General features: G+C 49.7%; 1 protein-coding gene across 1 annotated transcript; it reads left to right on the forward strand.

The window, feature by feature from the left end:
• Positions 1 to 793: 793 nt before the first annotated feature.
• On the forward strand, positions 794 to 15,500 carry LOC129560954 (UL16-binding protein 2-like). The gene is made up of 5 exons (XM_055433237.2): positions 794 to 1,391; positions 8,180 to 8,443; positions 8,677 to 8,952; positions 10,146 to 10,281; positions 11,439 to 15,500. Exons 1-5 carry the CDS (start codon positions 794 to 796, stop codon positions 11,461 to 11,463), a joined length of 1,299 nt encoding a protein of 432 aa, XP_055289212.2. The 3' UTR covers positions 11,464 to 15,500.
• Positions 15,501 to 21,362: the final 5,862 nt, after the last annotated feature.

A 21,362-nucleotide genomic window follows, 5' to 3' on the forward strand; every position in this document is an offset into this window, starting at 1 on the left:
AAAGCAGAGGCATTATTTTGCCAACAAAGGTCTGTCTAGTCAAGGCTATTGTTTTTCCAGTGGTCATGTATGGATGTGAGAGTTGAACTGTAAAGAAAGTTGAGCACTGAAGAATTGATGCTTTTGAACTGTGGTGTTGGAGAAGACACTTGGACTGCAAGGGGATCCAACCAGTCCATCCTAGAGGAAATCAGTCCTGAATATTCGTTGGGAGGACTGATGTTGAAGCTGAAACTCCAATCCTTTGGCCACTTGATGCAAAGAACTGACTCATTGGAAAAGACCCTGATGCTGGGAAAGATTGCAGGCGGGAGGAGAAGGGGACGACAGAGGATGAGACGGTTGGATGGCATCACCGACTCAGTGGACATGAGTTTGAGTAAACTGCAGGAGTTGGTGATGGACAGGGAAGCCTGGCGTGCTGCAGTCCGTGGGGTCGAAAAGAGTCGGACACGACTGAGCGACTGAACTGAACTGAATTGAAGGAACAAGAGAGTTGCGGTCTCCTGTAACCAGAGCACGTTGGCGCCCAGTGTAAACAGGCTGGTAGGCTGGTTTACAGGAAGCCTGGCGTATAGAATAAGGGAGCTGGCAAGAGTGCCCCGCCCAGACCTCGGGTGGAACCTCCTCCTGGAAACCTGGGGCGGGGCCTCTCGGCGGAGGGGCCGCCCAGGCAGTCAGCGCCTGGGCGGAGGTCCAGACCGTAGCTGCCGGCTAGCGGGAGAGGATCACAGGTTCTGACTTGGCAGCATCGCACTCCTGCAAAACTGGGATCCAGGTGGCAAAGCGAGAGATGGGTGGCTCCAAGGGCAGTCTTGGCTTCCTCGGTTTGGCTCTGATTGTCTTGTTCAGCGGGACGTCCAGCGGTGAGTCCGGGGATGAACCTTCTGGGGAACGCGAGGAGGTTGGATGGGTTATGACCCGGAAAGGGGATGGGGGTGGTGTCCGCGGGGGTTCGCGAAACTTCTTGCAGAGTGTCGCCGCCGCGGGGGTTCGCGAAACTTCTTGCAGAGTGTCGCCGCCGCCGCCTCCTGTTTCCCGTCCCTCGGCCCCTTTGCTCTTCGGAGGCTCCTCCCGGCTTCTTGCCGGCTCTCCGGGCCAGAACAGGGGTGCCTTGGGTGAAGCAACAATGCCAGGAGTTTGGGAGGAGACGCTGGGGGAAGAGGGGACCAGGACGCAACAGAAAATAAGGTTGAAACCCGCAAGGACCCAGCCCGCCGCGGGGAAGTGGGAGCCCTGGAGCCGGGCGGTGTGGGACCAGTCGGCCTTCCCGCGGAGAAGGGACCCAGACCCGCCCAGAAAAGCACACCCTCCGCCCCGACCTGTGCAACAGAGACCTTTCTGGTCCCTGCATCTCCCGGCCCTTGTAGGACCAGCGCTCTTTCCCGGCGGTAAGTTATAAACGCAGAGCGGACCCGGGTGCCCGGGAGGCGGCGGCGGCGCGCTCCCGGCTGAAAGGCGCTTGAGCCGTAGCTGCTGGCTCCGCTCTCGGCCCCGGGCTCCGCGGCGCGGTTCCTTCCGCATTCCGAGGCTCGGCTGCCTGGCTCAGCGATGCCTGGGCTCCGCGGCGCGGCTCCACCCGCGACCCCAGGGGCGGCTGCGAGCCTCTTCCTGAGCAGGGCCCGGGTGCGCTAGCTCATTGTTCTAAATACAGAACTTGTTACTAGAGAAATGACCTTTTTGGGCACTACGTCTATCCTTTAACATGTTAGTACCCAGCGAAACAGATATCCTGCCTTTCACTTGGCCTGCAGAGTCCAAGTTGAATATAAGCAGGTTTCCAAGTAGACAATTTCGTGGACCTGCCCCAGGTTAGCATCTTCTTGGTGGGGGTGGGGATGCAAGGGGCACGGGTTGGGGGGATTTCCACGCACTCTATCAGTGTTTTGGCTCTAGCTTTCCTTTTCTGCAAAGTAGATGATGAGGTTATGATACTAAATGCAGCTCAACTTGACAGTAAATTCTTCAAAAACTTCCCTTCTTCAAAAATTTGGAAGGAAGGAAAATGTGCTACAAAAATCTTGAAGTAAAAACTTCGGTCTTGGACAAAGCCACTAGCAGAACTATATATGATCCTGTTCATGCAGCTCCAGCTACTTCTACCCGTGTGTTTTATATGAGCGCAGGGGTTTGCTGTGCAGTTATATTTCTTGTAGTAATAATATTAGTTGTTTTGCACCTTCATAGTATGACAGGGATTGAGCTGGAAGACAGCATCAGTGTCCAGTAGTTCCCAAGGGTTGTCTCAGCCATGTCCCAGACCACTCAGTATCTGAGAGGCGACACACCCCACAATGGTACTTCCATCCCGTTATCCTACCTTGTGGGTGGGCAGGAGAGTGTCTTGAGAAGTGCCACTCTTTTCGAGGCCAGAGCTAAGGTGAAGGTAACCAAATATCCGAGGAGAGGCTAACTCTATCCACGGAGAGGATGTACTCCAAAAAGGTAGTTTTGGGCGTATTTTCCATGGGATTTATGTAGATGCTGCTGCTGCTGCTGCTAAGTCGCTTCAGTCGTGTCCGACTCTGTGTGACCCCATAGACGGCAGCCCACCAGGTTCTGCGGTCCCTGGGATTCACCAGTCAAGAACAGTAGAGTGGGTTGCCATTTCATTCTCCAATGCATGAAAGTGAAAAGTGAAAGTGAAGTCGCTCAGTCGTCTCTGACTCTTCGAGACCCCATGGACTGCAGCCCACCAGGCTCTTCCGCCCATGGGATTTTCCAGGCAAGGGTACTGGAGTGGGTTGTCATTGCCTTCTCCTTTATGTAGATGAAAAAGATTCAAATAAAGAACAGCAATCATTTGTAAAAACAGATATTAAGCTTCTGAAATTCAGGTGACAATGATACTCACTGAACATTGTAAGCTGTGAGATCATCACAGAAATCTTCCTCCTATTTCCCTTGTGTGTATAGAAGAAAGAGAAAACCCCTCGTGATATTGCCTTACATGAATTGGGAGAATTGTAAATAGTTTTCACAGCATTGCAAATTGTGTGTCTGTGTGTGTATTAGTCAGTCAGTCGTGTCCGACTCTTGCCACCCCACGGACTGTCGCCCGCCAAGCTCTTCTGTCTGAGGAATTCTCCAGGCAAGAATACTGGATTGGGTGGCCATTCCCTTCTCCAGGCGATCTTTCTGACCCAGGGAACAAACTCGGGTCTCCTGCAGAGCAGGCAGATGCTTTACTGTCTGAGCCACCAGGGGAGCCTGCAGCACAAATCAGTGAAGGCCAATAATCCGCAGGCAATTTCTCAACAGGACCTGGTCCACAAGGTCAGATTGCCTGTGGAATGAGTTACCTGGTCAGAAGAGAAGTCCTCCACAAAGACCTGGCTGCTAGGAGCTCTGCCATTGATGACAACCTCAAGTTAAGAGTACAGATAGCCCCTCTCCAGAGTCTTGTTCCCTATGCGCTCTCACTGTCTGGGGGACAATGAAAATGTGGGATCGATGGATGGCTCATGAAAGTCTGCTAAAGAATGGTTTCTCCGGACTTCCCTGGTGATCCAGTCGCTAAGATTCTACTCTCCCAATGAAGCGGTCCTGTTCGATCTTTGGTCAGGGAACTGTATCCCACATGCCACAATTAAGAAGTCAGCATGTTGCAACTAAGAGTCTTCATGCTGCAAAAAGATCCCAGGTGCCACAATTAAGATCCAGTACTGCCAAAAAAAATATATATTAAAAAAATAATTTTTTTAGTTCTCCAGTGCTAGTCATGTGTGGGCCTTCAGAGTGATAGTGTAGGAGCTCAAGGCTGTGGGTCAAACACCCTACACGGATGTCAACCCTTTAGAGATATGAAAGAAGGTTACTGAATACCCCAGCCGTGATGGCTTGTGCTGGGCCTTAGATTTGGAGGAGAAGCCCAGTTCCATCAGCTGGCCCAGTGTCTCACAGAGGTCCATGCAGCCCTGGGGGCCTATGTCTGACTCTCCTCTCACAGTCCCCCAGCATCAGGAGGAAGGTGCTTGCTGAGGCCCACTTGGAGACAGACAGCCACATACATCACCCAGCACCACAGAAGCACATTGTCTTCCAGAACACTGCTTTAGGAATGCCATAGCATCTAAACTTTCTAAGGCAGACTTAATGATGTGGAATATTTTCTAGATATCACTTTCATTAGGTTGAACTGAAAATGTTGGTATAAATTTTTGACCAAGAAATTTTCAAACAATGTTATAAAATAAATAGTTTTTAAGATTGTTTCAATACAAATACTTGGACTAGCTTAGTGCTAAGTGCATTTTAGTTTCTACTTCATCAAAGTAATGTAGTTGATTCACCCTTGAATGTGCCGTGCTTAGTTACTCAGTCGTGTCTGACTCTTTGCGACCCAATGGACTATACAGTCCGTGGAATTCTCCAGGGTTGAATACTGGAGTGGATAGCCTTTCTGTTCTCTAGGGGATCTTCCCAACCCAGGTCTCCCACATTGCAGGTGGATTCTTTACCATCTAAGGCACTAGGGAAGCTCAAGAATACTGGAGTGGGTAGCCTCTCCCTTTTCCAGGGGATCTTTCTGACCCAGGAATTGAACAGTCTCCTGCATTGCAGGTGGAATCACTACCTGCTGAGCCACCAGGGAAACCCTTAAGTTTCTTTCTTTTTTTTTTTTATTTAAAACTAGTCTTGGGAATTGTTTGTCTATAAGATAAAATACTTTGTCTTAAGAAAAGAAAAATGAAAAAATGCTGTTGCCTTGTACAGGAAAAAGCAGTGTTGGAAGAAGAAAACTTAAAAGCTAGAAGGAAAAAAAAGAGAGAAAAAAAATAGAAACAGAAAGTACTCTTTCATGGAAAGTTGCCTTTTTAAATTTTTTTTTAATAAAGAGGAGTTCTGCCTTCTTACTTGGGGAAAGTAGGAGCAGAATTCACTGAAACATCTTAAATTTGGCAGATCCTAACATTTCTCAGAGCCAGAAGTGGGTTGGGACAGGTTAATAGTAAACAGTGATGATTTTATTCATTTTTACTTTCTGGAAAAGGAGATAACACAGTTCCAGAAGGTGCAATCATGTTTTAAGGTTAATCCCTTTTACTGTGCACCTAGAACAGTGCTATGCACAGAATGGATGCCTGAGTTGTGTTGTGTTTAAAAAAATAAACAGACTTTGTGCTTATCTTCAAGGCTGGCTTAAGTATAATGTGGATTTTTTAAAAACACTTGAAAAAATTAAAGGATTCAATTTATTAAAAAAAAACATTGCCTATGCATCCTGAAGAAGGTGCTCAATGCCTAGCCACTGATCAGCACCTCCCTGGAGTCAAAGCTCCTCCCAGACAGCTCATGCTGTTACTAATTGAAGCTGGTTATGACCCAGATCCTACCACTGGTAAGTTAACAAGTGGTTAAAAAGGAAAAGTTGGTTTGTTCAGGAGCCCTGGGAAAATAGTGACCTAAATTTATGACCAACCTAGATAGTATATTAAAAAGCAGAGACATTACTTTGCCAACAAAGGTCCGTCTAGTCAAGGCTATGGTTTTTCCAGTGGTCATGTATGGATGTGAGAGTTGGACTGTGAAGAAAGCTGATCGCCGAAGAATTGATGCTTTTGAACTGTGGTGTTGGAGAAGACTCTTGAGAGTCCCTTGGACTGCAAGGAGATCCAACCAGTCCATTCTGAGGGAGATCGATCCTGGGTGTTCATTGGAAGGACTGATGCTAAAGCTGAAACTCCAATACTTTGGCCACCTCATGCAACGAGTTGACTCACTGGAAAAGACTCTGATGCTGGGAGGGACTGGGGGCGGGAGGAGAAGGGGACGACAGAGAATGAGATGGCTGGATGGCATCACCGACTCTGTGGACATGAGTTTGAGTGAACTCCGGGAGTTGGTGATGGACAGGGAGGCCTGGCATGCTGTGATTCATGGGGTCGTGGAGAGTCGGACACGACTGAGCGACTGAACTGAACTGAACCATCAGAGGAAACCTATGGACCTCAGTGGTAATTAAATGGAGATAAGGTAGGGACCACAGCTCTGCAGGCCTAGGGAGATTGTAGGTTGGTACTTGTTTCCATTATTTCCTCCAGGATATGATATTGTATACACGTACTATCAGGGGATGGGGAGTCAGGTTCAGAAGTGTGAATGTGGAATTCACTACTATGGTACCCTCACCCCATGGTAGTTTACTAACACAGGTTGTCCATTCATGTCAGAAGTCCAGGACATGTGAAATGAACACTGAGTGGATCTGTGGACCCAGAGGTAACCTCTGTTAGCAGGGCCTGGGACAGGTGCCTATTAATTGTCTGGTCCTCGGAGCATCGCTTCACAGCACGGGGGCCGTGATCATGCTACTGTTCCCGTGCGTGATGTTAGTAACACACTGGGCCCAATATGAATGTGGGAGTAGTTTGTCCTTCTGCAGTTCCAGTTCAGTTCAGTCACTCAGTTGTGTCCGACTCTGCGACCCCATGGACTGCAGCACGCCAGGCTTCCCTGTCCATCACCAACTCCCAGAGCTTATTCAAACTCATGTCCATTGCGTCGGTGATGCCATCCGACTGTCTCATCCTCTGTCGTCCCCTTCTCCTCCCGCTTTCAATCTTTCCCAGCATCAGGGTCTTTTCCAATGAGTCAGTTCTTCGCATCAGGTGGCCAAAGAATTGGAGTTAGTTACCCCAGTAAATAACCACGTGGCTCATTGGGAGAGAATGGAAGGACTTCTCCACTTGCTGTGGTGATGAAAGGGCTCTCCTCACTTGGACGTGGCTTCTTTCTCTCGTGTTGCCTTCTGAGAAGTAGCTCTGTTCTGGCAATTTTGGTAGGGATGTTCGGTGGGGATGGCTGCTTTCAGCCTACTGATCATCCAGTCTTGTGTTTGTTTCTCCTTGTTTTCTCTCTCTCAGTCAAGCAGTTTGCATCCAGGTTCACTGACCATCTCTCTGCCTCTAGGATCACCCTGTGCTATGAGCCAGCATTGTACTCTCTGCAGTCAGGCCCTGGCTGGCATTGGGACTCTCTAATCACTTTCAGCTTCCCTGACAGCTCAGTTGGTAAAGAATCTGCCTGCAATGCAGGAGACCCCAGTTCAATTCCTGGGTCAGGAAGATCCCCTGGAGAAGGGATAGGCTACCCACTCCAGTATTCTTGGGCTTCCCTTGTGGCTTAGCTGGTAAAGAACCCGCCTGCAATGCGGGCGACCTGGGTTCAATCCCTGGGTTGGAAAGATCCCCTGGAGAACAGAAGGGCTACCCACTGCAATATTCTAGCCTGGAGAATTCCATGGACTGTATCGTCCATGGGGTCACAAGAGTCAGACACGACTCAGCAACTTTCACTAATCACTTTGACCATTTTACCAACTTTGCTCCTGACATACAACACTCCACCTGGAATCTGATCTTTCCCCATTTTCTATCCCTGTTCCTGCTGGAAGCCCACAGGAACACGGTCTCCTACCACCGTCCCGGACCTTCCACAAAAGTCAGCCTTGCGCTGTTGGAGATGCTTCTCATCCATGCCTTCCTCTCGGGCTCCATAGAGTCCAGCAGGCTTTCCCATGGAGCTGGTGGGCTGCACACTTTCCTGCCCTTCATACCGTGTCCACCCTGGCAGATTCACTTCCCTGAACCTTTGATCCCCTTCTCTACCACCTACCTTGGAAGTTCTGGACTTTCTCTTTCATGCCATGTGAGTCAGGCCTTTCTCCAGGCTTCCAAGACCCATCCTGGTGGGAGATCAGCAGTGTCTCCCTGGCCTTGCTAAGTCCTGTGACCCGTAATTATAAACTGTTCCTTCTCCAACTTGGGGTTCTGTGCCCACCCGTCACCTCTTTGCCCCTCTCCCTGTGATCCTGCTTCCTCAGGAGCATCCCCACAGGCTCCCCATCTCTCACTGGACATGGGGTTAGATTCTGACAGTTCTCTGTCATCTAGACTTTTCTTGCATAGCAGCCTGGCATGTCTCTGCAAAGGTTATGATGCTGGGAACGGACCTTGTGGACAAGGGGACACACCCGGGATGTGTGATCTGTGCCAGGCAGGGGACTCCTCCTTCTTCACAAGGAGAGGAGGGGCGCTGGCTGTGTGGTGTGTGTTGTGGGGTGTCATTGCTCTGCCAGCCCAGCCCTGCAGCTTTGCTCTGCACTCGTGTAACTGGGGGAAGGAGCCTCGGGTCTTTTTTCCCTCAACCTCACCCTCACTGTGTTTTGCCTTCACAGATGCTCATTCTCTTTCCTATAATTTCACCATCGATCCTCAGCCCAGACCTGATCAGCCATGGTGTGAGGTTCAAGGAGAAGTTGATCAAAAGGTCTTTCTCTCCTATGACTGTGGTAGAGCTAAGATCAAGTACATGAGTCCACTGGGAGAGGAAGTGAAAAGTACGAACGCCTGGGAAACACAGACTGAGACACTCAGAGACACTGGAGACTTGCTGAAGGAGCAAATGCCTGATGTTACACCGGAGAGACTCATAGACAAGGGTGAGTTAGAAAATCCCAGTGCAGGAGGAGGAGACTGGGAGCTTAGCTGCATCCACTGTTTTTGGGTTTAAAAAAAATGGATATTGTCCTTCCCTAGTAGTCCAGTGGAAAGAACAGCTGTTGCGGGAGAGACCAGGGCCAGATTAGCTGGGCCCAGGGGAGGTGAACCCAGGTCCGGCAAAGGATCTGTCAAGCCCAGAGGCTGAGCTCTTTCTTTTCCTCGGTGGGGTCAGGACCTCTCACCCTGCAGGCCAGGATGACCTGCTGGTGTGAAGACAATGGACACATCAGTGCATCCTGGCAGTTCGGCTTCAGTGGACAACTGTGCCTCCTCTTTGATTCGGAGAATGGACACTGGACAGAGGTTCATTCTAAAGGGAGGCGGATGAAAGAGAAGTGGGAGAATGACAGAGCTGTATGCAACTTCTTCAAGAAGGTCTCCATGGGAGACTGTCGGCGCTGGTATCAGAATTTCTGGCTGCACTGGGAGAAAGTGTTGCAGACCACGGGTAAGTGAGAAGGGAGGAGAAAGTGGTAGTTACCTCATGGTGACAGGGACCCACCCCTCTGTGTAAAAATGATCCATCGGAGGTGAGGTGCCCCTGAAAGAACAATGACCCAGGGATGCTGTCATCCTCCTTCCTCGTCCACCTCCTAACAGCTCTCCTCACAACACAGGCCTTTGTATGCGTGAACATGGGTTCTCACTGATCCCAAACATGACAGCATCTCTGTGATCCCAATCTCCTTCTTACTATTCCCTCTTTCCAGAATCTTTTTTTCAATTCAGTTCAGTTGTTCAGTCTTGTCCAACTCTCCGCGACCCCATGAATCACAGCACGCCAAGCCTCCCTGTCCATCACCAACTCCCGAGTTCACTCAAACTCATGTCCATCGAGTCGGTGATGCCATCCAGCCATCTCATTCTCTGTCGTTCCCTTCTCCTCCCGCCCCCGGTCCCTCCCAGCACCAGAGTCTTTTCCAGTGAGTCAACTCGTCGCATGAGGTGGCCAAAGTATTGGAGTTTCAGCTTTAGCATCAGTCCTTCCAATGAACACACAGGACTGATCTCCTCTAGAATGGACTGGTTGGATCTCCTTGCAGTCCAAGGGACTCTCAAGAGTCTTCTCCAACACCACAGTTCAAAAACATCAATTCTTCGGCGCTCAGCTTTCTTCACAGTCCAACTCTCACATCCATACATGACCACTGGAAAAACCATAGCCTAGACTAGATGGACCTTTGTTGGCAAAGTAATGTCTCTGCTTTTTAATATGCTATCTAGGTTGGTCAAAACTTTCCTTCCAAGGAGTAGGCATCTTTTAATTTTATGGCTGCAATCACCATCTGCAGTAATTTTGGAGCCCAAAAAAATAAAGTCTGACATGTCACCAATCCTACTTCTGGAAATCTGTTGATACCACCTCTGCTGTCAGCTCCTGAGGACTCCATCCTCATGTCTCTGATGTCACAGCAGGACTGAGTGGCTGTGTTGGAAACCTTGCTCCCCCATTAGCTGTCAGAGCCCCATGAGGACTGGGCTCCCCCCTTCCCCCCCATCTTGCCTGAGTATCTATCACAGGGGCCTCCATGTGATGGGTGCAAACTGTCTGCACAGTAGGGGTACTTGGGTCAGGGGGGCGAGGAGGCATCTGCTGAGTTTGGGGTCTGGACAAGGGCTTCACTCTTACTCTCCTTGCAGCATCACCAACCACAGGAGCCTCTACAGTGCAGCCCACTGCCCCGGCGATGAATCACAACACCTGGATTGCCATCGGGGTTCTCCCCATTTTCATCATAATTGGCATCATAATAGCCTGTATCCATTATAAGAAAAGGTACTGAGGGCAGAATTCAGAGGGAAGGCAGGGGTACAGGGCCTGGTGTGAGGACAGGGAAGGTGAATCCCAGCCAACCCCTGCCCCTCACTGAACCTCCGCATCCTGGAAATGAGCAGGTAGATAAGATCCCATATCACCTGAGAGCAGAACTCAGCCAAGCTCAGGCCTCAGTTCTGAGAGGTCCTCACTGTCAGATGACAGTGGGAAGTGAGGGATGACTGGGGGCCTATTGATGCTTAAAGAGTTTAGCCAGGGCCCCTGACTGAGACAGAATGCTGGCTGGCAGGGCCCAGGGCAGATGGTGTGAGAACAGCAGGCACTCAGGGCGAGGGCAGGACTCACGGGGGCTGAGAGAACCATGGGGACTTCACATGACATGTCAGCAGGGAGGGGACCCACCCAGGGGCCCAGGATGAGAGGGGCCGGACTCTCATCCCAGGAGGAAGGGGCAGGAAGGCCTTTGCAGACCCAACTCCAAAGGCCCGCTCGTGTCACAGGAAGTGGCTTGGGTCAAGCAGCAAGGCAGGAGCCCCACAGCAGAGACTGTGGGAAGGGCTGAGGCCAGGCCTGTGCTCCTGGAGCAGCAGCAGCTATACCTCAGCCTGTGGCCTCCTGGGGACCCAGAGCCTCCATCATTGAGTGGTCCTGCCTTGAGCAGAGGTGCCTGGGGATGGGTGGGTCTGAGCTGGGGTGGAGGCGCCCAGCTGGGCGGGACCAGGAAGAGATGGGGGGCAGGGACCTGGGCCTGAGAGCTGTGTGTGCTGCTCAGAGGCTGGAGGGGAGCGAGGGAAGGAGGTTTGCCTGCAGCCCCCCAAGGCTGTCAGGAGGCAACGCCCCTCCTTCGGAGACCTGCTCCCTGGTCCTTTAGGCCCTCCTCGGGGAGGATCCAGACCTGAGTAAAGGGAGCAGATTGGTATGTCACTGGCTCCAGTCCTGAGTCGAAGCAGGGGGTGTCAGGGCCTGGGGTGACTCTGAGATGCAGAAAGGAAGGAAGAGGTGACAAGAAGCTGCTGGGCCTGGGGTGGGGGTGGGGGTGGAGGACATAGGAGCCCCTCAGGGAGGGCGGGGCTGGAGGGGGACTGGGGAGGGGCAGCCCCAGGAAACTGACAGGAGTTCCTCAGCCTCCTGAACCAACACCCCTTTCTTTTCTGCAGGAGACGGTCCTCCCAGGAAGCCTGACAGGTGCTCTGTCTGCCTTTCTCCTGCTCTTCACCCTAGATCCAGGAGATCAGACCTCATGAATCCCGAGTCTGTTTTTCAGTTACGATGACACAGTAGATGCATCATCTCATGGGTTTATCACATTTGGCGAAATCCTATTCAGCATCTCTAAAAAAAAAAACAAAACAGAAACAATTTCGCCACTATCTCTTGGTGCTAAGTGATGGAATTTCTACACTGAAATATTCAAGTACTTGAAGAAATCTCCACAAACAGGACATTTTCCATCTTCTTCCAGTTTGTGGATAATTAGACTCTTCTGTGCCTCGTGACCTTGTTCTTTCAAATGATACTGCAAGAAAAATACCATCTGCTATTACAGGACTCAGGGATTCTTTCTGTGTCTGGAGAAACCACCTCAGCCTATTTTCAAAAGAGCGAAGTTTTATTCATGACTGTTTCCCTTAATAATTTATTATGCTTAAAGTGAAAGTGTTAGTCGCTCAGTCGTGTCCAGCTCTTTGCGACCCCATGGACTGTAGCCCGCCAGGCTCCTCTGTCCATGGGATGCGCCAGGAAAGAACACTGAAGTGAGTTGCTATTTCCTTCTCCAGGGGCCCTCTCCAACTCGGGGGTTGAACCCACGTCTGCTGTGTCTCCTGTGTTGGCAGGCGGATTCTTTACCATCTGAGCCACTGGGGAAGACCATTTATTACGCTGCTGCTGCCGCTGCTGCTAAGTTACTTCAGTCATGTACGACTGTGCGACCCCATGGTCGGCAGCCCACCAGACTTCCCCGTCCCTGAGATTTTCCAGGCAAGAACACTGGAGTGGGGTGCCATTTCCTTCTTCAATGCATGAAAGTGAAAAGTGAAAGTGAAGTCACTCACTCTTGTCCAACTCCTGGCGACCCCATGGACTGCAGCCCACCAGGCTCCTCTGTCCATGGGATTTTGCAGGCAAGAGTACTGGAGTGGGTTGCCATTGCCTTCTCCAATTGATTACGCTGCTGCTATTTAAATCAAAATCTCAGTACTCCAGAAAACTTGAAGTATTGAAGTTTCTTTCTCATATTGAAGTTTCTCTCCCACGAGAGAAGTCGTGCTGTTTCTCACTCCTCCATCCTTTGGGATTCAGTGTAACGGTGAGTCTGAGGAATGCGGTCTGTGAGGACGCGCGCCCCGTGTTCACTGCGGCGCTGTTCACGTGGCGGGACCTGGAAGCCACCTAAATGTCACTGACAGATGAGTGCGTGAAGAAGGCGCGGGGCGTACATACAGTGCAGCATTACTCGGCCGCCAGAAAGAATGAAACAACGCCATATGCAGCACCGTGGAGGGACCTGGAGATTGTCGTATTGAATGATGTAAGTCAGGCAGAGAAGCAGAGACACCTTTGCACGTCCCTTATAGTGGAATCCAGAAAGTCGTGATACAAGTGCTCTTACTTACAGAATCAGAAAGAGAATCACAGACTTGGAGAATGAATTTATGGTTCCCGGGGGAAAGTACAGGGGAAGGGATAGTTAGGGAGTCTGGGATCAACATGGACACACTGATTTATCTAAAATGGACAACCAGCAAGGACCTACTGTACAGCACAGAGAACTCGGCTCACTGTTATGTGGCAGCCTGGGTGGGGATGGGAGGCGAGCTGGGGAAGAATAGACACATGTACGAAAATGAAAGTGAAAGAAAGTTGGATGTACAGTCATGTCCGACTCTTTGGGGTCCTATGGACTGTAAGCTGCCAGCTCCTCTGTTCATGGAATTCTTCAGGCAAGGGAGTACTGGAGTGGGTTGCCATTCTCTTCTCCAGGGGATCTTCCCGACCCGGGGATCGAACCTGGGTCTCTTGCATTGCAGGCAAATTCTTTACCAGCTGAGCCACCAGGGAAGATAGAGACAGGTTCAGTTGAGTTCAGTTCATTTCAGTCGCTCAGTCGTGTCCGACTCTCCGCGACCCCATGAATCACAGCACGCCAGGCCTCCCTGTCCATCACCAACTCCCGGATAGAGACAGGTATGTGTATGTTAAGTCCCTAGCCTAGCTTCCTTGTGCTGCTCATTCAGGATGCCTGCACTCCTGTCTGGGTGTATATTTCCTCTTTGCTTCCATCTTAAGTAAACTGTTTCTCTGTATGTCTCCAGTAATAACATTGGTGCCTATTTTTACAGTTTTCGCCTCCTTGAAACATTCTTGCTTTCAAAGACGGTAAGAGCCAAAGGAACTTTGCATCTCGCCCCTGTTTAGTGTCTAGAATTCCTCATTTTACACCAGGATACCCAGGTTCACTTCCTGGGCAGGAAACTAAGATCCCTCTTTAGCACTGCTCACTGCTGTCTCTCTGAAATCAATATTAAGGAAATATACACCTTATATTACTACACCTTATATGAAGGTGTAAATATGCACCTTAAATATACAGGTAGAGGGGCTTCACAAGTTTGTCATGGGAGATTTCGCCTCCGCCAAGAGTTCTTTAAAAAAGAAAGTCCTCTCAAAGTTAACCTGGTTCCTTCCCTTTCTAGGTCTTTTAATGGATATTGTTGGTCTTTCCTTTCTAGTCCTTGTTTATTTAACCTTTTGCTTGACTTTGTGCCTGTAGGATCTACCAGTTTGAAATAACACTCATGGTGGCTCAAGGAATATAACCCATTCCGGTGGAGGGTGGCCCAGATCCACGTAGGTCCTTTTGAGGCACCTTGAGGGGAGAGTCAGTTCAGAAGTATTTTCCAGAAATATCATCAGTTTTAAGAATAAGGTCATGATGCAGGGAAAAGTCTTTTTGGAAAAGTATTTTTCCAAAAATACTTCTGCTATTACAGGACTCAGGGATTTTTTCTGCGTCCAGAGAAACAACTTCAGTGTATTTTCAGTGTAACAAAATTTTATATTGACTGGTTCCCTTCATAATTTATTACCCTATGGGTGCTGAGTCATGTTTGACTCTTTGTGATCCCATGGACTGCAGCCCACCAGACTCCTCTGCCCATGGAATTTTCCATGCAAGAAAGAATACTGGAGTGGGGTCTTATTTTCTTCTCCAGGGGATCTTCCTGACCCTGGAATCAAGCCCATGTCCTGCGTTGGCAGGCTGATTCTTTACCATTAACGCCACCTGGGAAGCCTTTATCAGTTCAGTTCAGTCACTCAGTCGTGTCCGACTCTCCGCGACCCCATGAATCACAGCACGCCAGGCCTCCCTGTCCATCACCAACTCCTGGAGTACACTCAAACTCATGTCCACAGAGTCGGTGGTGCCATCCAGCCATCTCATTCTCGGTCGTCCCCTTCTCCTCCCGCCCCCAACCTTTCCCAGCATCAGAGTCTTTTCCAGTGAGTCAACTCGTCACATGAGGTGGCCAAAGTATTGGAGTTTCAGCTTTAGCATCAGTCCCTCCAATGAACATCCAGGATTGATCTCCTTTAGAATGGACTGGTTGGATCTCCTTGCAGTATAAGGGACTCTCAAGAGTCTTCTCCAACACCACAGTTCAAAATAGTGATCCTTAAATCAACATCTCTATATTGCAAAAAAATTAAGTGCTTCATGCCTGTTTTCTAATCCAGGAGAAAAGTCATGGTATTTCACCATTCCTCCACGTGATGGCACTAAATAAAACAAATGATAATGCTTTATTTCTTGTGGAATCAGAATTTAAGGATCACTCCTAAAGTAACATGCAGTCCAGCTGTGAAGTGATCCTTAAATTCTCTGGATTTTTAAATGTATATTTCACATATCCTAACAGTAGGTCGTATGTTCACCCTTACTAAGCAGTCATCCCAATGTTAGTTCTAGGCTGGAAAACGTGGACTAAAAATCATGTAGATACAGGCCGACCTCAGAGATATTGCACGCTGGGTTCCAGACCAGGGCAATAAAATGAATTTCACAATAAGGGGAATCACACAAATTTTTCATTTCCACTGCATATAATGTTATGTTGACACGGAAGTCTGTTAAGTGTGCAATACCTTTATGTCTAAATAAATAATGTACAGATTAATACGCAACACTTTGTTTCTAAAATAAAATATGTTGAGCATCATCTGAGCCTCCAGGAAGTCACCATGTTTTTGCTGGTGGAGGGTCTTGTCTCAACGTCTATGGCTGCTGACTGATCAGGGTGGTGGTTGCTGAGGATTGGGGTGGGTATCACAATTTCTGAAAATAAGACAATGAACTTTGCCACATCGTTTGACTCTTCCTTTCACAGATGATTTCTCTTAGCATGCAATGCCCTTTGACAGCATTTTACCCACACCAGAACTTCTTTCAAAATTGGGCTTAATCCTCGCCTACTGCCTTTTCAACTAAATTTATTCTAAACTTATAATATTCTAGGTCCTTTGTTGTCATTTCAACAATCTTCACAGAATCCTCACCAGGAGTAGATTGCATATCAAGAAACCACTTCTTTTGCTCATCCATTTCAGTCAACTCTCGTTTATTCCCATTTTACCATTAGATTGCAACAATCAGTCCCATCTTCACATTAGGCTTCACTTCTAATTCTAGCCCTCTTGCTATTTCCACCACATCTGTAATGTGAACTCTTCCAGGGAACTCTTGAACCCCTCAAAGTCATCTAAGAAGGTTAAAATCCGCTTCTTCAAATTCCTATTAATGTTGTTATTTCAACCTCTTCTCATGAATCACTTATGTTTTGGGTGGAACTTATAATCGTGAATACACTCTAGAAAGTTTCCAATTGACTTTGCCCAGATCCATCAGAGGAATCACTATTTGTGGCAGCTGTAGCCTTACAGAAACTATTTCCTAAATACCAAGACTTGGACATCATGACTCCTCCTTGTTCCGTGGGTTACAGAATGAATGCTGTGTTAGCAGGTGTGAAAACAACGTGAATCTCATTGTACTTCTCCATCAAGGCCCTTGGGTGCTTTCTCAGTGAGCAGTGATATTTTGAAAGGAATCCTTTTGTGTGAGCAGTAAGTTTCAACAGTGGATTTAATATTTTGGGGAATCAGTGTTGTAAACAGATATGCTGTCATCTCGACATTGTTGTTCCATTTGCAGAGCACAGGCAGAGTAGATTTAGCATAATTCTGAAAGTCATTAGGATTTTCAGAAGGTAAGTGAGGATTGGTTTCAACTTCAAGTCACCAGCTTCATTAGCCGCTAACAAGAGAGGCAGCCTATCTGTTGAATCTCTGACTTCTCCTATGCAAGTCCTCGGGGGCATCTTCTTCCAAGAGAACACTCTTTTCTCTACACTGGAACACTCTAATTTAGGATAGCCATCTTCAGAGATTACTTTATTAGATCTTCTGGATGACTTGCTGCAGCTTCTGCATCAACCCTCGCTCTTCCACTCTGCAATCTATGTTAAGAAGATGGCTTCTTTCCTTAAACCTCATGAGCCACCTCTACCGGCTTAAAACTTTTTTTCCGCAGCTTCCTCACCTCTTTCAGCCTTCATAGAATTGAAGCAAGCTAGGGCCTTGCTCGGGATTAGGCTTTGGCCTTAGGTTGTAGTCTCTCGTCCAGACCACTGAAACATTCTCCATATCAGCAGTAAGGTTGTTTTGCTCTCTTCTCGTTCGTGAGTTCACTGGAGGAGTACTTTTGATTTCCTTTGCTTTGCATTCACAACTTGACTAACTATTTGGGGCAAGAGGCCTAGTTTCTGGCCCATCTTGGCTTTGACATGCCTTCTTGAAAAGCTTAACCATTTTTCTTTGGATTTAAAGTGAGAGATGCGTGATTCTTCCTGTCAATGGCATAATTTCCATATTGCTGTGTCTCGGGGACTCAGGAGTCTCAGGAGAGAGATGGATGGGTCAATGGAGCAGTCAGGACACACACACATATCGGATGGCAATGTACACATGGTTCCTGGCACCCCAAAACAATTACAATACTAACATGAAAGATCATGGATCACACAAAGGCAAAATCAAGGTGGCCAAGTAGGACACCCTGAGCTCCGCTCTCTCATGGACACACCAAAAGTACAACCACATATAAAAGAGCTCTCTTTCCAAGAAAATGACCTGAAACCAGCAGATCATCCCCTCTAAAATCAGCATAGAGAAAGAATCACACTGAGAAGGGCAGGAGCAGAAAAGAAGGGATCTAGTTGGGACCCTTTGGCCAGGTACTTTCAAACGGAGGGGTCATCACAAACTCGAGCATTCTGCCTAAGGAGCAGGAGGTTTTGGCCCTACATCAGGCACCCCAGCCCTGGTGCAGCTCTGGGAGAAGCAGCCCCACGCCCCCACTCCCTCACTCCTGTTTTAGAAACCAGTTGGGTTTAATGATCTGGAGCACTGGAGGACTGTGGGAAATGGAGACTCCACTCTTAGAGACCATGGGCAGAGAATTACTTGCTTGCTCCCTGTCCCAGCACAGAGTCAGCAGATTGCAGTGTCTGGTGTGCTGGCCAACATTTGGAGACCATGCCTAGCATTGGCTGGGGCTCACAGCCAACAGAGCCTCAGACAGGAGACTCCCTGCAACCCATCCCCCCAACACACATACATACACACACAGGCACACAGGGAGAAGCCAAAGCTTGGCTCTAGCCAATCTCTCAGCTCTGCCCCACCTCATGTGATGCCAGCCCAGGCTAAGACAATCACTGCAGATCCCTGTGATCCTGATAAGTTGTGTGACTGCATTGCCACACGCGGGCCTATTTGGTAGAAGCCCTGATTACACCCAGTCTGGCGCCATGCTCTAGCTTGGGGTAACCCAAGCTGCCATCCAAGAAGAGCAGCAAACTCTGTGAATCAACAGGTGCAAAGGAGATAAGAAGGTTCTCAACGGACTCACTAGAGTCTCTGTGTGGGAGGGACCTGTGCTGGGAGGCTGGTTGGAGGACAAGAGACCCACAAGTGTGGGCAGGACTCAGGGTTGGGTGGGACAAGAGCTTGGTGGGGCCAGGTGACCTGTGTGGGGAGAGACTCCCTTATGAAGGGCTGGGGGTGCGAGCCTGGGTTGAATCCCCCAGAGGAGGCAACCTGGAAGCCCCTGGTAGACTCAGACCACAGGGAGGAAGGACTGGGAGAACAGGAGGAAGTCAGAGGCTGCCATCAGAGATGGGCCAGGTCAGCCCCGTGTGAGGAGCAGGGGCCCCAGGGGCCTGGGCACCCAGACTCACCCCATGCATGCCCCTGACCCCCGGTCTCATCCCAGATCCCCAGGCATGAGGTCAGAGGTGGAGGGCTGGGGAGGTTGGAATTAGTACCTGAAGTAGTTTCATGGATGTGGACTATAGATACCTCCAGAAACAGGAATCTGGACAAAATTCTGACTGCGCTAGTTTCTTCATCTTGCCATGCCTCAATTTACACATTTGTAAATGGGGGTGGGAGGAGACGGGGACGACAGAGAATGAGATGGCTGGATGGCATCACCGACTCGATGGACATGAGTTTGAGTGAACTCCGGGAGTTGGTGGTGGACAGGGAGGCCTGGTGTGCTGTGATTCATGGGGTCGCAAAGAGTCGGACATGACTGAGCGACTGAACTGAACTGAACTCAACTGGGAAATGCTACCTAAGGGAATGCTGCTGCTAAGTTGCTTCAGTCATGTCCGATTCTGTGCGACCCCACAGACGGAAGCCCACGAGGCTCCCCCGTCCCTGGGATTCTCCAGGCAAGAACACTGGAGTGTGTTGCCATTTCCTCCATGGGATCTTCCCCATCCAGGGATGTAACAGATATCTCCCACATTGACAGGCGGATTCTTTACCACTGAGCCACCTGGGAAGCCCCTTATCAGGTGTTAATGCTGCTAAAAAAAACATAAGGAACATGGGGATCCAGAGAAGGGGATGGATAAAGGAAAGGTGAGGGACAGATCATTGAAATTTTGAGGAACAAGAGTCCCACAGAGGGTGTGGGGACCCTGGGGGGAGCCCCCAGGAGAGACTCCTGTGGGAGGACTCTGGGGACTCATTCCCTTCTCCACTGGCCAACCAGGCTCCTCTCCATGGGTGGGTCACCCCGGGGCTCCAGGTGGCAAGGGCTGCTGGCACCAACTTCAGTCTTGCTTCCTGGTCCTGCTTCTGCTGCCCAACTGTGTCCACGATGCGCAGGGTGGTGAGCTCCTGGTGAACCTGCTGGGAGAAGGCGGGGATGATGCTTTATAACCAGAGAGTGGGACCTAAGCTGGCCTTGGTCAGAGAGCCTACGGGCGCGGTGTTGCCTCCGCCTCCTCCTCCTCAATCCTTGGGTGAGCTCCTTTCCTTGTTGGCAGCTGCTGGGCTGGCTGGCCACTTTCAGGCCAGCAAAAGGGCAGATTGGTTGAAAAAGCAATGCTCAGACAGTGGGAGGTGGGGAGGCAAGAGGACGAGAGTGAGCGTGGCAGGAAACACGGCTATCCCTAAGCCCCCAGCCCCTCACCTCCAGGAGTGGGAGGCCCGGTGGCAGGGCTGGGACAGGCGACCTTCCTGTGGGGAGGAGCCCAGACATCCCCTGGAAAGAACACACCACGGATCTCATCTGTTCACACAAACCCTTCTCCTCTACACGACTCCCTGCCCTTGAACTCCCAAGCCACTTTACCAGCCATAAACCACCCGTGCCGCCCCGGGCTCTCACTTCCCCAGACATATTCCCCTTAGTGGTCACAGCTCCTCCCCTGCGGCTCACTAAGTTCATTCCACATTTCTGCATCCCGAGAAGCCCAGGGCCTCCCAAACCTTCCCACCTGTGAAGGGACCTGAATCACACTCTTCATCAACTGTCACACACTGGGTCCATATGAATGTGGGGGTGGCTTCTGCTTCCCAGCGTGCACTTACCTGAGTCAATGGCCATGTGGCTTCCAAGGATGGGGAAGGCCACAGGACTGCTGCACTGCACTTGCCATGGTGATAAGAGGGCCCACCTGCTGGAAACTGGCATCTCTCTCTAATAATGGATTCTTGGTTCTGATAACTGGCTCAGTTCTAGAAACTGGGCAAAGTATCCAGACAAGCTGTTGTGATGGCTGTTTTCAGGGTCCTGATCATCCAGCTTGTGTTCTATTTTCTTTTCGTTTCTTGGGTTTTTTGTTTTTTGGTCGGCTGCCTGGCTTTTGGTATCTTAGTTCCCTGACCAGTGATCAAAGCCGGGCACCTGGCAGTGAAAGCCCGGACTCCTAACCAGTGGACCACCAGGGAATTCCTTTGTTTCATTCCTTTCAATCATGCAGTTTGTATCTAGGTTGGCCGCCCGCCCAGGTTGCTTGCCTTTAGGATCGCCCTGTGCTATGAACCAGCATCATACTCTCTGCAGTCAGGACCTGGCTGGCCTTCCCATCTCTACTCGTGTCAACCATTGCACCTGCTTTGTTCCTGACACAGTGCACCCCCACCTGGAATCTGCACATGTTCAATCCCTAATTCTGCTGGAAGCCCACTGGAGACACCATCTCCGACCAGCATTCCTGACCTTCAGCCAAAGCCCTCCTGTGTTACTGATCAGGGTTCTTGGACTCGATCAATAGAAGTTGGTAAAAGGCCAGACACAAAATCAGGGGAAAAAAGCTTTATTGGGACTCATGAGGGAGCAAAAACAAGTAACATGTTCGCTTGCTGGCTCCAGAGGGTGGGGGAGCCTGTCCCACATATGAGATGAGGGTGGGAGCGGTCCTGGGTTCAGACAAGGGGGTGACCTGGGTGGTTTGTTTCCCCTCGATGGTGCTGTGTGCAGGGATCATGACCAGTACCCTGCTTTTGCGCCTGGCTGCTCTGAAATTGCCTTGGATTTTTGGTCTTTTTGTATCTTGTTGTTGATTATTTGCCCCAACTGCTCATGCATGCAATTATTTTTAATCCCTTATAATTTCTTTGTATTCTGATGCTTGATGTGACTTTTGTCCAGGTACACTCACTGCAGCGAACTGTTCCAGCCTGTCTCATTACGCACTGAGGGGTTCTAATCCTTATTCTTAAGG

This window comes from Moschus berezovskii, chromosome 10 (genome assembly GCF_049115385.1).
Source record: "Moschus berezovskii isolate FMDL1 chromosome 10, NW_MosBer_1.0, whole genome shotgun sequence".
NCBI lineage: Eukaryota > Metazoa > Chordata > Mammalia > Artiodactyla > Moschidae > Moschus > Moschus berezovskii.